At 35.5% G+C, this 16,408-nt stretch overlaps 1 protein-coding gene across 8 annotated transcripts in view; it reads right to left on the reverse strand.

The window, feature by feature from the left end:
• The window catches only part of ncor1 (nuclear receptor corepressor 1), a 201,191-nt gene that overhangs the window by 111,801 nt on the left and 72,982 nt on the right, over window positions 1–16,408 (reverse strand). For 5 of the 8 annotated variants that reach the window (XM_039757063.1, XM_039757058.1, XM_039757061.1 and 2 more), the window contains exons 13-16: window positions 13,595–13,649; window positions 8,884–8,985; window positions 6,233–6,295; window positions 536–669 (exon numbers count right to left, since the gene is read on the reverse strand). In XM_039757063.1, coding sequence (XP_039612997.1) covers window positions 536–669; window positions 6,233–6,295; window positions 8,884–8,985; window positions 13,595–13,649 — 354 coding nt within the window. The remainder of the gene's footprint in view (window positions 1–535; window positions 670–6,232; window positions 6,296–8,883; window positions 8,986–13,594; window positions 13,650–16,408) is intronic. The other 3 variants (XM_039757064.1, XM_039757062.1, XM_039757060.1) reach the window with 1 other exon arrangement.

Below are 16,408 nucleotides of genomic sequence, written 5' to 3' on the forward strand. Positions count from 1 at the left end.
GAAAACTAATCAAATTTGTCTATGTTTCTGGTCAGTTTTCAATGAAGGATCATATATGGGCTTAATATTTAATAACAAATACCAGCTAGTGAAATGAGCAGTTTTTCACATAAAAGAACAAAAATTACACACTGTTTGTAATGCATTAGATTTTATAATAGGTTACCATAACATATTTAGCTACTTTATTCATAAGTAATGATTAATTTAACTAAGTTACTTTTAAACTTAAAATTCCCTAACACTGCCTAACGTTTGTAAAGCAAAAATGTGAGCTGCTATAATAAAAATAAGCTCATTTCCATCAACAAGGAGGGTCCAAATTAAAGGACAACATAAAATAAGCACCTCTCCTAAATTACTGTAAAGCTCAGGAAAGCAAATTCTGAAAATATAATTTGAGATGAGCAAATTTACAGATCATAGACCTGAGTCATCCACAGTGAAAATTGTCCGATCTTGATCAGCAGCATTACTAATTACAACTATTATATATTCATTATTGCCAACTCACCAAGTACAAAATTAAACTTACTTTGATTCTTCTTTATCATCTTTCTCCTCCTCTTCCTTTTTATCTTCCTCGTCCTTTTTCTCAGCTTTCTCAGATTTATCTTCTTCTATCTTTTCTTCCACCTTCTCTTCTTGTGATGGCCGTGTAATTTGTTGCTAATAATTAGAAAAAACAATAGCCACAGTTGACAAAAACTAAGTCAACTTTATTTAACAAAACTATTATAAAAAATATCATTAACAGCTTTTAAAAACATAAAAATAAAAATTCAATATTAATATTGCCACCTAATAAATGTATCTTAGTAGCAACAGCATTCATCAGTTATAAACAAACCAATAGTGCAACACTGTAAATCAGTGTTCTGAAATATATTTTAAATAGAGGACTGCTCTATAAAAATACTAGAAAAAAGTTTGCATCGCCTTGTTGATATTAGATATGTGTCTTGATACATGCAAAGCAGTGATCAATTCTGCACTGTATTCAATGCTAAGCACTGTTTAACATACCATTTTAATATTGCTCATTACAAAAGTGTTCTATACGGTGAGAATATTTATTAGTTTTATGGGAATGCAAAATCACCCGTGGAAAATTGCATACAATATGAACCCAATATTGTTCATATCTTACTTCATTCCCTGCAACATAACAAGTCAAAACAATGTGCAACAGACCAAAGTTAAATGTGTTATATTTGAAAGTTCACATGTACCTTTCGATTAGAAGAGATGGAGCAGTTAAAAATAGTCTGTGCATATGCAGCCTGCCAAATTGTAGAATTGAGATTCCAAAGTGTATTTTTACATATAAAAGATTCTTAAGATTCATATAGTGAATTTACTTGCTTCACATAAAAAGACAGTAAAAAATGCCAAGCATAACCAAAATGTATTTTTACATATAAAAGATTCTTAAGATTCATATAGTGAATTTACTTGCTTCACATAAAAATACAGTAAAGAATGCCAAGCATAGTGGATTATCAAATGGCTGGATCATAAACCATACAGATTCTGAATCTCACTGACACAACCAAATCAATCAAAATAAAAAATGAGTGAGAAGACATATTCAACTGGAGAAATTAAGAAGATCCTGTACCCAAATACTTCCAAGACTTACAAGTGCAAGGTCTTACATGGAGGGAATGAGCACTCTTTTATTACCTAATACCAAGTGAGACAGCCTACCTTCTTTTAGGTGCTCACACAGAAGATGTAAACAACAACAAATGCAGAAGAGAATGTGTTTTGACAAATAATGTTGTAGAAAGGTATTTGAATTCAAGTTTAAAACTAATTTTTCTGACAGTGTAAAAAGCAATACAGTAGTTTACTTGAATTACAAAGCAACAAAAAAGTAGTAACATGTTTAAAGTATAAAACAAAAATTTCTGAGACAATTATTATTTTATCAGATATCAGGTTAAAAGAAGACTATTATCCAGAGCACCACAATAATTAGCTAATCTATTACAAAAAGAAATAGATAAAACAGCTCAAAGAGAAAATATGAAGATTAGCTATATAAAGCTGAACAAAAATAAGAAAGAAAAAACAGTTGCCGCTTTTGTTTCAGAATGACTTTTTTATATTTCAGAATGCCTTTTTTTAATACAATAGTATAATAACTGAAAACAAGACTAAAGTAAAACAGTACCAAAGTATAGACACCAAAATTGTGATGATAGAAATAATTCAGTGGGCCAATATGTCAACTTAAAGCTTTCCTTGTTTTGGTTACTAAATGTCTCTTCATAAGCAATAAGCAAGTATCATTATTCACTGTTCTAAACATAAGCCTTATTAACAGGCTTTCACTTATTCAACAGTGCAGTACTTTTATCAAATGTAATAATGTGGTTAAACATGCAGCAGCGGATATTTTCCATATAATGACATACCTGCACATTCATCAGTTGGTGGGTCAAAAAGCCCTTCTTCTCTTTCGAAATTCCCTGCTAACCCCTCTCATATGCTATTAGGTGTTAACCTCACATAAGGCTATAGAGGATAGAAAGGCAGCATTGCAGAGCTCCTCAGAGAAGCTTTCTGACCTAGCTCCATACATATTCCAAGAAACTGTGTCATCCTGCCGCTTAGGCTGTCTGAAGAATCACCCATCTCACATGCACACTCTAATCTAGTTGGGGTCACTCAAGGTAATCTCAGCTGTATGCCTTATTGACTGCTATTCGTAGCAGTACAAGTCTCAACCTTGTCAGAACATTGGACTGTGCAGTCAGCTGAATAGATAAGGGGAAAGAGTAAACTAAATGAAAAAAGGTGCCAAAAAAAGTTAAAGCTGACACAACCATTAAAATTCCCCAACACCAGAATGTCTCTGTTTTGTACATTTAAAGTTGGCTGAATTATGAAATCATTACATAGTAATATTGTGTAGTTAATTTGTCGGTTTTACTGAGCAAAATTAACATAAAAAAGCCAAAAATATATCTTATGACTACAGAACCAGATCCTGTGTTATGGCAGTAATACTCAAAAAAATATCATCTACTTAAACATTCATTTTAAATTTACAGGTTATCAAATATTAATTTTTAATTTTGTTTTTTCAAATGCTGTATTTTCTCACAACATTTATAAACATATCACTATCTGCATAAGAAGCCTATATTCTACAAGACTGTGTGTGCTGAAGATGGAGGTGGGTAACACAAGGGCAACCTAAGAAACTGCATTTCCTTGTTTCCTCCTCACCATATACTTAACCATTTTTAAGTGTAACCCCAAATTATACCATCTGCACAGTTTTTCTGACTTCATCGCCTCTTTATAGTCATAAAATATAGATAGGTGTACTTTGTAATGGGTGCCATTCTTTAACAGTTGTAGTAGGTGAAAGTCTTGATGTTTTATAAATATCTGGGGTGGGAGAGGTCTTTATGAATAGTAGACAGGATTGGGTAGAATATACAGAGATGCTGTACACAAGTAACCAGAGAACATTCCTGTCAGGAATGGTACAGCCTCAGGTGGGTTTAGCAAGATTCTCAAGATATACTACCAGTCTATAGAGGCCTGCTGGAAAGTAACACAAGCTCAGAGAATACCTTGAATAAACTGATCAGGTAGGTCAGCTGGACTCACCTTTGACTCACTAGAAACAGTGGAAGAAAACAGGATGACAGCAAATTCAGAGGCTATCCTTTGACTAATGCTACCCAATCTTTGACATGTTAGTCTATAGCACCCTTAGTCTCTGGCTCATTTTCACCATGATATGCTAAGAAGTGCTACTGGAGTTGTATTTTGCTCACATTCAGGGTATTAAATATCTCTTCCTATTGTGCTCTTCTTCAGCCTTACCAGTTATAACAGACTCAAAGGCACAGACTATTTCTTTAGTAGTGTTGATCAATGAAATTTAGAAAAGCGTTTTTTTTTATAGTGAGGTTTCCAGTGACCTTGTTCACTGAATTTTTACATGTGTGCAAGATGTCACTATAGAGTAACTTTAACCCTTAAACATCCGGAACCGGCTATAGCCAGTTCCCAATGCAATTTGCCAGAATGCCGGAGTCGAGTATATTCTGCGACATACATTCATTGAAATCTGCTACTGGCTAAAGTTGTTTCCCAGTGCAATTTGCCAGCATGTTGGAGCCGAGTATATTCGGTGATGTACATTCATTGAACGCTGCAACCGGCTATAGTCGCTTCACAGAGCAATTTGCCAGAACACCGGAGCTAATCTGTCAGTGTCGTACATTTGTTGAGCAGCCAGCTTCTGACAACTGCCGCCTCACTGTCTCTGGGATTCAGCTGCTGCACTAGACTAGCCTGCAAGAATAAGCGCTTACCTTTGTGTGGTTGCATACAGCAGTTCGAGCGCAGATGGCTCTGTGATTTACTGAATTTCATCAATGTTGTCAGTTGCAACTTGTACATATAATAATGGATTGTTGCAGTAGGTTTTTTTTTAAACAGTTCATTGGGTGTGTGTATGATGATCAGTGTTGCAGTAATTGTGATGCTCTTTGCATGAAAAAAAATATGTTCCATTAAAATTTCATATTTTCTTTGTGAATTATGATGTTTACTTAAAAAGTGCAGCAAAAAATATTTGGCGTCCAGGGTGTTTAAGGGTTAAAATGCATATATGTAATGTACAAGTTATTTTTCATGCAGTTCTCCAAACCCCTTTTTAGCATCCATTTTTCAAGTGAGCATAATTATTATAATCATCAAAGACTATAGAAAGTATCTGCATACAAACATTAAATTACACTACTTAACTGCATGTGAACCCTGAAATTTACCTATAGCAAATTGAAGCCTTCTGTGGCCTTTCATCTCTGTAGTTGTACTGGCATATGTCGCACTGTGTCAATAGGATAAGTAACAAAGGCAGCTTACACATGTGCCCTTTTATTCTGGTGAAATGTTACGTTTTACGTATGTACACCCACACCATATGAATACTGAATATAATGCCCTAGTTGATTGGTTAATGACTCACATCACACCAGCATGATGGAGGAAAGCTTGGCTGAGATATTCAGACCTATCAGCCAGTCCCCTGAGAAGTGACAACAAGTAGCTGATATAAAAAAAACAAAAAAAAAAAGTTCTTCAGTGCAAATACAGAGTACTAGCCCTCTTAAAAGGGAACTAAAAGAGGGTCTATACATCACAGTCATCATTTGAAGTTTAATATGTTAGTCACATCAACACAGATCATAACGACTTGGTGATAGATGTTTGGGAGGTCATTTAGCTGGTTTGAATCCCATTTTCCCATTTGTTCATGTGTGTTCCCAAGATACACAATTATGTACAGTATATGCAAGTATTCCAAAATCTAAAAACTGCTGAAATTCAAAATACTTCTGGGTCCCAGACATTTTGGATAGGAATAAGATCTACATTTAATTTCCCTTTCAATTATTTTTAAAAATACTATTTTCACAAGACAAGACAATTTCAGGGATATTTGTTTTTTTGTGCTTCTAAAAATTACCCTTCTGAATGATGTTGGTTAGATTCTGCAGCCCAGCATTAAACAAGTGCTACTGATAATATGACCTACTAAGTGCTAGTTATGTTAGTTTTATTACTATTTAACTGTAACTAGATGACTGCAGTATTTCATACTATTAAACACAACCTCTTGTTCATATAATATACATAACACCTTTTAGATATGGCTTCCAATTCTTTAGGCCAATTTTTTGTTTCAGTTGATTAGACTACCGCAATGCATTCCTAACTAGTCTAAGAAATTCAGCAATCAATTGCAGTTAGTTCAGAATGCAGCAGCAAAAATTCTAGCTAAAAAAACAAACTCTGAGCACATCTCACCATATTCAGTGTCATTACATTGGTTACCAGTGTCTTTTAGAATGGACATTAAAACATTACTAATGGAATATAAAGCATTAAAAACATATTGCTCCTTCCAATATTTTGGAGTGCCTACACCCTACATTCCAAAAAGTAACCTTAGATCTAATAACATTCAGCTCATTACAACTGGTGAGACTGCTATTATGCAATAAAAATCTGGGATACTTTACCAACAAAGATATACCAAGCTAACACTGTAGAGAATTTTTTAAAACTCCAAAAAACCCAATTTTTAAATTTTATCTTCTTGTAACTATAATTTAGTCTACCCTAAATAAAACAGATATCCTTAGAATTATTATACACTTCAAGAATCTGCAGTCTTTATTAATCTTTACTTTACCATGTTTTCTTTTCTGTATTGGTGTTCTGTGCCACTACAACCTGAACAGTCCTGTGCAGTCACCTGTAATATATGAATGTTGAAATGAAAGCAGAAATTCTAACCTGTAATGAGACCCACTGCATCAAACCCTCAAAAAAAAAAACAACACAACTACCAAATTCGACAGGCATGCTTTAAAAAATCCTGTAAGCTGCTAATGAGAGAGTCACATTTTGCTTCTTAATCATGTAGGAGATGATGAGGGGGTCAGAAAAGTGGTCTCCAAGGCTGCCAGAAAGACAGCGGACTGTTTCTCTCCTCAATGTTCTTTCATGTACATGTACTGTACTTGAGAAGCATGGAAAATTTCATTGCTTGGATTTCAGCAATGGTTTGCTGTTGTTGCATCTTTTCATTAAAATCCCACATACAGTAGTTTAATAATGCAGGAAAATTCTACTTCTCCTTTAAGTCAAAAAGGGCACTCCTTATTGGCAATTTTATTCCATTTTGGATTTAGTTCAGTAATAAAAATGTTATTCCTGGTTGCTTTGAGTGTGATAATGTGACAAGTCTACTGTGTTCCGTTCAACTGCATAGTCGTGCACAACTGAATGAGAGCTAGAAATGATAGGAAATGTAGCAGCCTTACAATAGAGCACCATACATAACCCCAATAAAAGAAAGAATGCTTTGTCCTATGAATTTATCAATTTTTTATCTAGTTTCTGTTCATAATGGAGATTACCTACAACGCACCACATGTCATTCCAAAATAGAATACATTTAGTGTTTCAAGGTATTCTCATTATTGAGACATTCATGTGGTTCAGTTCAGAAGAACAAAGCATATGTCTCAAATACAACATTTAATGTATTCATGGAAGAGTATAACTGCTGAGAGACACAGTAAGCAGAAACTGTTAACACTGTATACTTCATTACTGAAAATAAATCTATCAATAGCAAATTTGTGTCATTAATTAGGTTTTTGAAGCCAAAAGAAATTCCATTAGGGGAACAACTAAGAATGCTGCTGCGACACATATTTGAATGGTACGATAGTCTCCAATTAAAAGTAATTACTGTAGGTCTGGTCAGTATGATTCAATGGCTAATTTTAGGTTAATATACAAGTAATAACGGCAACAAAATCTGACCACTTATGTGTGGCAGGCTGAAAACAGAAAAAAGACATTGTTACATGAGTTCTGAAATAACTGATTCATTTTCAACCAACAAATTTGATTTCAGAATGTTATCCACAAAATTGGGACAAATGTAAGAACAATGATGGGTGTGGATGTTGAAACATTTGAAATTTGAATTATTTGACTTGTCAATAAATACAACCCTTCAGTAAGTATTATTAACTAACAATTATCTTCTCCATATACTGATGCAAAAATAAATCTACCAACAATGAATGCCAAAAACATGATAATCTTACAAACTACATAGTGTACTGCTACAAATGAATCTAGTTTGTGTAGATGGAAATATCAAGAATAATCTTGGTATTTTTAGCAATTCTTGTAGCAATAATATGATGCTACAATTTCATTATTAGCATTGATTTTATGCATTATTTTCAGCTACTAAACAAAATTTTGTTGAGATTTAGTTTAGTGTACATCTCTCTATTATAATAAAAAAAAATCCTGGGACGAGAGGTGACTTTTACAGAGAGATTCTTTCATGTCCCGCGAGATGAGACTTTGTGCGAAGAGATATAACCACGCCCAAGGCTGGAAATAAAAGACAAAGAGTAGATGAAAATGTAGAACGTCATAAACAATTAAGAAATGTTGGTGCGATTCATTATCTCTAACCTGGTCTGCAAGTGTAAGTACTAAAATTCGAAAGTCTCAAAAATATGATAGTAAAGATCTCATTAGCGCTAACAAACAGAAATTATTACTCTGTGAAATAATGGAACAGCGAAAAGGGATTGAATATATTGTTTGGCTTTCAACTTTAAGTCGGAGACTTGTACATTGTCTAAATCGTGTTGCCAACAGGGAAAAGTAGTGTTTCTTCTCAATGAAGAGGTGTATCTGCGAGAATTAAAAGATTTGTTGTTTCATGAAAGTGAAATCCACATACGCGAGTGGCAGAGATGCGAAGTGGTTGCCGTGTAGCGCAGGCCAGGGAGGGTTGGCGAGTGAGGACACCTAGTGGTAAGATATTTTAAACCATGCATTCTAAGATAATCATATCATACTTTTCAAATCTTACATGAAATCCCTACCAAAGCCTATTAAATTCCCCCATAGGTTGATGCAACTGGGGAAAATGATCACCATTTGCCTCAAGTAAAACTTCAAACCACAAATTTACTTCAATCCAGATGTTTCAGGCATGTTTTCACCAAAGGTTCAAGAGAATTTTATAGGTATGGTTTTCAACAACCATCAAAACAAACACCTATTTGCAGATTTAATGATAACTAATCCCTACATATAGTAAATGATTTAGCATGTTTTGTAAGGAACAAATTTTCCATAAAGAATGTATACTTGAAAGTGCACACATTCTAGCATTCTCTTTATTGCTAATTTGCTTCAAAGAATTATGAAATTCAAACAAAAAAATACCAAAAACAAACTGGTAAAATTGCACATTTATTGTGAAAAAACAACAGCATTAAATTATAAAAATTTACTGACCTGATTCCTTCCTCTGCGTCGTCCATAATTACGCCTTACTAGTGTTTTATAATTTTCATTTTTCTTTGTTAAATAGTAATATAAAACACAGTCTGCAACATTCTAAAATATAAAAAACAACAAAGGATATATCAGTAATTTAAATAAACAAAAACTACAATCAATGACCCATTTCATTTGAGATTTCTGCAACTCCTTTTATAGAATACTAGCAAAATACCTGCGCTTCGCAGCGGAGAAGTAGTGTGTTAAAGAAGTAATGAAAAATTAAAGGAAACACTGTTATGAGTGTTGCTGTCATATATATATATATAAAAAATACTCGCGCTTCGCAGCTGCGAAGTACTGCCTTGAAAGTTTTATTAAGAAGACAATTAAATCTTTTTAAATTGAGGGAAAATATACCAATACTTATTTGTTAAGGATCTCTTTCCATACCATATTGTGAGTTCGGCCCTCCGGTTGTAATATGACCAAGCTGTGCACTGAGCTTACTCTTAAGCATGCAACGTACAGTTGGCCATGTGAACAGTAATCTTGTTTCAAATCTCACAGCTTCGATTGCTGCTGTCATAATCGGTTTGAGTTTCATGGTTTCTTTCAATTATGACAGTATTTGTAGGACTTGTGTTGAAGTAACATTCGGCATCTGTCAAGCGTTGTAAGTATACAACCAGTTTCATCGATAACTTCATCTCCAGCTTTTGAGAATTTAAACATTCATAAACATCAAAGTGTCCACTACTGAAATCGTCACCTGTGAATCTTGATGTTTAAGAGGCATTGGCGGTTGTCCAAAGGTGTAAAATATTTGGCCATTTCGGTACACTTGAAAACAACAACCAAACAATTCAGCGGCAGCCATCAACTCACATGCAGAACCATAGGTGAAGGGCTTAAGCATTTCACTCTTATAGTGCTCCTGTGTAGTATAATTATCTCCTGTACCGTCATCAGTCCACACCTTGAACATGTCCCAGTCATTCAATACATAAGACACAATGTTTCTCCAGATTTCTAGAATGAGCCTGATATGGTCGTGCAATATGTAACACAGAGAATGGAAAAGATAGGTGCCATCTCCGGGCATGGAAACCACTCAGTAAGTGACAGTTCTTTGATCGATGGTGATCACCTCGATAGACATGTTAATGCGGGTACGGTTGGAATGATAAAGGAAATGGGTACCTGAACAATGTAAAGTAAGTCTAAAATACCTACACAATAACTATAATCGTAATAAATGAACAATAAACAGCGAAGAAGCCGTGGATTAAATATAAAGGCTGTAGTTATCAGCAGGGAGACGTGAATCCCGTGGCGAAGCAAGGAAGGGAATGAAGAGACTGGAGCGACGGACGGCCTTATATAGGCAGGCAGCCAACAACGTGGGAGGCGTTGGGATGGGGGACCCAATTCCGCCTCACACGGTGACTGAGCTGCAGGCTATGGACATATATATGTACGTAAGTAGGATTCAAATTTCTTGAAGATGGGCCCATAAGTAACAAAGACTGTTGAAAAGTTCAACATGGTGGCCGACAGTGGCATCATACCACCGAAATAAGTACCAAATTTCAGTCATCTACCTACACAGGAATTTGAAGAATTAGTGACGTTGGAAAGTTCAATATGGCGGCAGACAGTGGCATCATACCACCGAAATAAGTACGTTCATTGGTTTCGGTTAGCGCAGGGAAGCCGCCTACCAAATTTCGTGAAGATGGGGCCATGAATAAGAAAGTTCAACATGGCGGACGTTGTTGACCGTTATGCGTAGAATTTCGAAATGAAACCTGCTTAACTTTTATAAGTAAGCCGTAAGGAATGAGCCTTCCAAATTTCAGCCTTCTACCTACACGGGAAGTTGGAGAATCAGTGAAGTTGGAAAGTTCAATATGGCGGCCGACAGTGGCGTCATACCATCAAAATAAGTACATACATCGGTTTCGGTTAGCGCAGGGAAGCCGCCTACCAAATTTCGTGAAGATGGGGCCATAAATAAGAAAGTTCAACATGGTGGACGTTGTCGACCGTTATGCGTAGAATTTCGAAATAACTTTTGTAAGTAAGCTGTAAGGAATAAGCCTGCCAAATTTCAGCCTTCTACCTACACGGGAAGTTGGAAAATTAGTGATGAGTCAGTGAGTGAGTGAGTCAGTCAGTCAGTGAGGGCTTTGCCTTTTATTAGTATAGATTAACAAAAAATGGTACTGATATCTTCATATAAATCTCAAGTGATAAAAAAATAATTTAGAAGAGAAAAACTATTAGACTGTATTTCATTGAAGAAATGCACTTCTGTGTAGGGTTAATCAGTGATAAAGAAGAAAAGCAGCAATTAAGACTTTTCCTAATGAGAGTCAGAATGCGCAAAAACAGAAGTGTGCTTAGTATGAGCAATCATGAGTGGATATAACAATGATAATCAAATTCCATTTATAGCACTTTTTCTAATCTACTCAAAGTGCACAGACAGTGGGGAACCACTTGGACCACCAATATGTAGCATCCACCATGCACTAGTATGCTCACCATACATTAGCTATTTGGTGGTGAAGGGATGAGAGAGATAGTTAGCCAATATGGGGAAAATAGGGAAACCAGAGTTTTTAAAAATATATTCTCAGTTTTCTGTTAATCCCACAACACAGCATACATCATTACTCCAAATACTTGTTGCTGTACAGTCAACCCTTCCTCATAATTGAGGTATGCACTCTCTGAAACACTGAAATAAATGTGTTCATTTACACATTCAAATAAAAGCTGTTCCCATCTGCATCTTTCTGTATTTTTTCTGTCAAATAATAAAATGACTAAGCAAAGAGAATATGAATGTAACTATTCATGAATTTATACTGCAACATTGCAATACTGTGTTCAAACCTCAGGTGCTCAAACTGCAGTTCACTAATAAGCATCTAAAACCAGAATTGGTAAATATTTGTCTTCACAAGCCTGTCTTTTTAAATGCTGGTAAAGGAAACAATATCAATATTTCTTCATAAAACTCAAGAAATATAATGGGCTGGTTTCAATCAAGTCAGAGCTTTTATTATAATATGCCATGTAACCAGACCAACTGCTTCTTTACTGCTTTCTGGTAAAAAGCATCTTGAGTATCTTACTAAAAAGACAGTAAATTTCTGTTTGTTTCATGATAGATTAAAAAAATGTGTGAAAACGTTGTAATATGCTGCCCTAACTTAGTGGTGTTTGAAAATGATTGTGCCATTCTGACATAGTCCTGCTAAGTCATAACAAACGCTGCATTAGAAGCTTAACACAGTGCTCAACTCCATAGTCTTTTCAGACTGACAGATCCCTACCTGGATCTAGCTTGTTCTTGTAAATAAGATATTAATTTTAGCTTACTAATGAGATTAATGGAAACAACAGTTAAGGAGTATTGGTCTTATTTATTTACTTAAAACTGAAGTAGAATAACACAAAAACCATAAAAAACATCAAAGTATTACTGAGATCAAACAGTGCAAATATTAGTAAACTATTTCAAAGTCGCCTACAGGATTTACACAAAAAACTGAACTAAGATCAACAAAACTATTATAAGGAGAGCATTTTAAAGACACTTACTGTTAATGTAAACAAGATATAATTCCAATAGGATTAAAATACTAATCATAATTGAACTATGGGGCATGAATATTATAGTCTGGATTGACATAAACTGCTCTGCTGTGAGGTGAATTGTGAAGCCTACAAGCAAGAAAAAAAAAAAATCTAACATATTGTACTATAATGTAAAATTCTAAACTTCTGTCAAAACACTTCAGGTCAGGTTGGGGAGCATGCACTGGTACAGCGCGTTACCACACCCACCACACGAGACAGATCTTGGTTGGCAACCGTGCAGGCAGACACACAGTACACTTCCAAGAAGCAAATTTGATCACATGTGGCTTTAAGTTATCTAATTGTAACCAGTGTTTGTCGCACATGTTGTACTGCTGCACTCTGGCTTGGAATTCGATTGATTTCTGAAGTTTTTGTGTTGTGACACACTATGTGCCACTTCATGAAAACCGCCACCATGGGATATTGAAACCACACTGAACTCCTAAACTAATCAGCTATGCTCCCTTTAAGCTATGGCTGTGCACAATTTTCAGCACTTTAGAACTGCTGTGAAGTATTACTACACCACTCACATCTTTCTCCTCCCATGCAGCATTTTTGAAGAGCTCCAAAGCTGTTATCTCACCTTTCACCCTTTGGTAATGTAAATGCTACATCACAAAACTCAACATCCCAAGTCATTGCTCATGTGTTGGTGTATTGCAGAGCTTGATACCCATTTAGTTTTATTAAATGTAGAGGGAGGATTTACCCCTGATACCCATTGACCTAGATATACCAACCTGCCAAATTTCAGCTTTTGACCTAAATAGGAAGTAGTGTTTTTGTTGATGAGTGTGTGATATACAGTATATTATTTGTTTAGCACTATACCACGAAGCCCTGAATGAGTAACTGTGGGTTCCAAACCACTCAGGAGCATTTAGGATTGTGGCCGCTTTTCTCCCAAGCTGGAACACCTCTGTAAAAATCTTCCTATTTTTATCATGGTCTTCTCCTTTTCCTTTATGTTGCTTCAATGTTTTGAGACAATATGAGTCAAATATTATTGACAATTCAGATCTGGCAAAAAAAAAATATTGTTTTATTTGCAAAGTGTACAACTTACCTTTCTTTCTAGATATGATGCAATAAGGCCAAAATTTTTGGGATGTTGAACAAATCTGAAAGAAAATTACAACAGAATTAGTTCAATTGTATTCAAAAACAAATTATGGCATCAAAGGAAATTAAGAAACTGTTTACAGTATAATTTTACCATTTATTTATGCACACTTCAGTCATATTTTAACTCGGTAATTCTGTATATTCTGTAGAAGCTTTTTTGTTGAGATACTAGTTAGTCCAACGGATCGATTTAAACTACAATTTAATAAAAATCACACTTGCTTGACTGTTATTGGGTTAATACAGCTATAAGTCACAAGATAACCATTAGCCTTGTACAACCTAATTTTAACATGAGAACAATGTTAGATACACAATTATATACACACACACACACACATATATATATACATATACATACATACATACATATATACACACACACACATATATATATATATATATATATATATATATACACACACATATATACAGTCATGTGAAAACATTAGGACACCTTTGAAAGCATGTGGTTTTGTAACATTTTTAATAAATGGTTATTTCATCTCCGTTTCAACAATACAGAGAGATTAAAGTAATCCAACTAAACAAAGAAAACTGAGGAAAAGTCTTTTCAAGATCTTCTGTAAATGTCATTCTACAAAATGCCTATTCTAACTGAGGAAAAAGATAGGACACCCTTGCCCCTAATAGTGAGTGTTACCTCCTTTGGCTGAAATAACTGCAGTGAGACGGTTCTTGTAGCCATCTACCAGTCTTCGACATCGGTCTGAGGAAATTTTACCCCACTCCTCAATGCAGAACTTTTTCAGCTGTGAGATGTTTGAGGGGTTTCTTGCACGCATACAGCCCTTTTCAAGTCACCCACAGCATCTCAATGGGATTCAAATCTGGACTTTGACTTGGCCATTCCAGGACTCTCCATTTCTTCTTTTTCAGCCAATCTTTGGTTGATTTACTAGTATGTTTTGGGTCATTGTCATGTTGCATGGTCCAGTTCCGCTTCAGCTTTAATTTTCTAACTGATGGTCTCACATGTTCTTCAAGCACCTTCTGATACACAGTAGAATTCATCGTGGATTCTATGATGGTGAGCTGACCAGGTCCTGCTGCAGCAAAGCAGCCCCAAACCATGACACTTCCACCTCCATGCTTCACAGTTGGTATGAGGTTCTTTTCTTGGAATGCTGTGTTTGGTTTACGCCAAACATGTCCTCTGCTGTTGTGTCCAAATAATTCAATTTTGGACTCATCTGTCCAAAGAACATTATTCCAGAAGTCCTGGTCTTTGTCAACTTTATCTCTGGCAAATGTCAGTCTGGCCTCGATGTTTCTCTTGGAAAGCAAAGGTTTCCTCCTTGCACACCTCCCATGCAAGTTAAACTTGTACAGTCTCTTTCTGATTGTAGAGGCATGTACTTCTACATCAACAGTAGCCAGAGCCTGCTGTAGTTCTCGAGATGACACTTTAGGGTTTTTGGAGACCTCTTATAGCATCTTGCGGTCTGCTCTTGGGGTGAACTTGCTGGGGCGACCAGTCCTGGGCATGTTGGCAGTTGTTTTGAAAGCCCTCCACTTGTAGACTATCTTCCGGATAGTGGAATGGCTGATTTCAAAATCTTTTGAGATCTTTTTAAATCCCTTCCCAGACTCATAGGCTGCTACAATCTTTTTTCTGAAGTCCTCTGACAGCTCTTTTGTTCTCACCATGGTGCTCACTCTCACTTCAACAGTCAGGAGCACACCAAACTAAATGTCTGAGGTTTAAATAGGGCAAGCCTCATTCAACATGCAGAGTAACGATCTACTAATTATGTGCACCTGGTGTGATATACCTGTGTGAGATCTGAGCCAATTTAAGAGGGAATACATGTGAGGGTGTCCTATCTTTTCCTCAGTTAGAATAGGCATTTTGTAGAATGACATTTACAGAAGATCTTGAAAAGACTTTTCTTCAGTTTTCTTTGTTTAGTTGGATTACTTTAATCTCTCTGTATTGTTGAAGCGGAGATGAAATAACCATTTATTAAAAATGTTACAAAAAACCACATGCTTTCAAAGGGTGTCCTAATGTTTTCACATGACTGTATATACATATATATATACACATATACATATATATATATACATATATATATACATATACATATATACATATATACATATATATACATATATACATATATATACATATACATATATATACAAATATATACATATACATATATATACAAATATATACATATATATATACATATACATATATACTAATAAAAGGCAAAGCACTCACTCACTCACTCATCACTAATTCTCCAACTTCCCGTGTGGGTGGAAGGCTGAAATTTGGCAGGTTCATTCCTTACAGCTTCCTTACAAAAGTTGGGCAGGTTTTATATCGAAAATCTACGCGTAATGGTCATAACTGGAAGCAGTTTTCTCCATTTACTGTATTGGAGATGAGCTTCAACGCCGTGGGGGGAGTTTAGTGTGACATCATCACGCCTCCCGTAATCACGCAGTACATAGAAAACCAGGAAGACCTCAAAAAAGCGCTGAAGAAAACATGCATTATATAATTGAGAAGGCAGCGAAACAATAAGAAGCGAGCGAGTGACATATACAACCATATTCATGAGTTCTGCTACTTCGGAAACAAAGCACGATGTAAACCTACACTTTAAATTAAGTTCATAGACAGGCTGCCGCTGGCGTTTGTAATTTAGTGCCTGCCCATATAAGGCCGTCCGTCAGCGGCAATCAATAGCAAACTGCCAGGGTAAATATTCACGGGTGA

The sequence above is a fragment of the Polypterus senegalus genome, chromosome 6 (assembly GCF_016835505.1).
Source record: "Polypterus senegalus isolate Bchr_013 chromosome 6, ASM1683550v1, whole genome shotgun sequence".
Taxonomy (NCBI): domain Eukaryota; kingdom Metazoa; phylum Chordata; class Cladistia; order Polypteriformes; family Polypteridae; genus Polypterus; species Polypterus senegalus.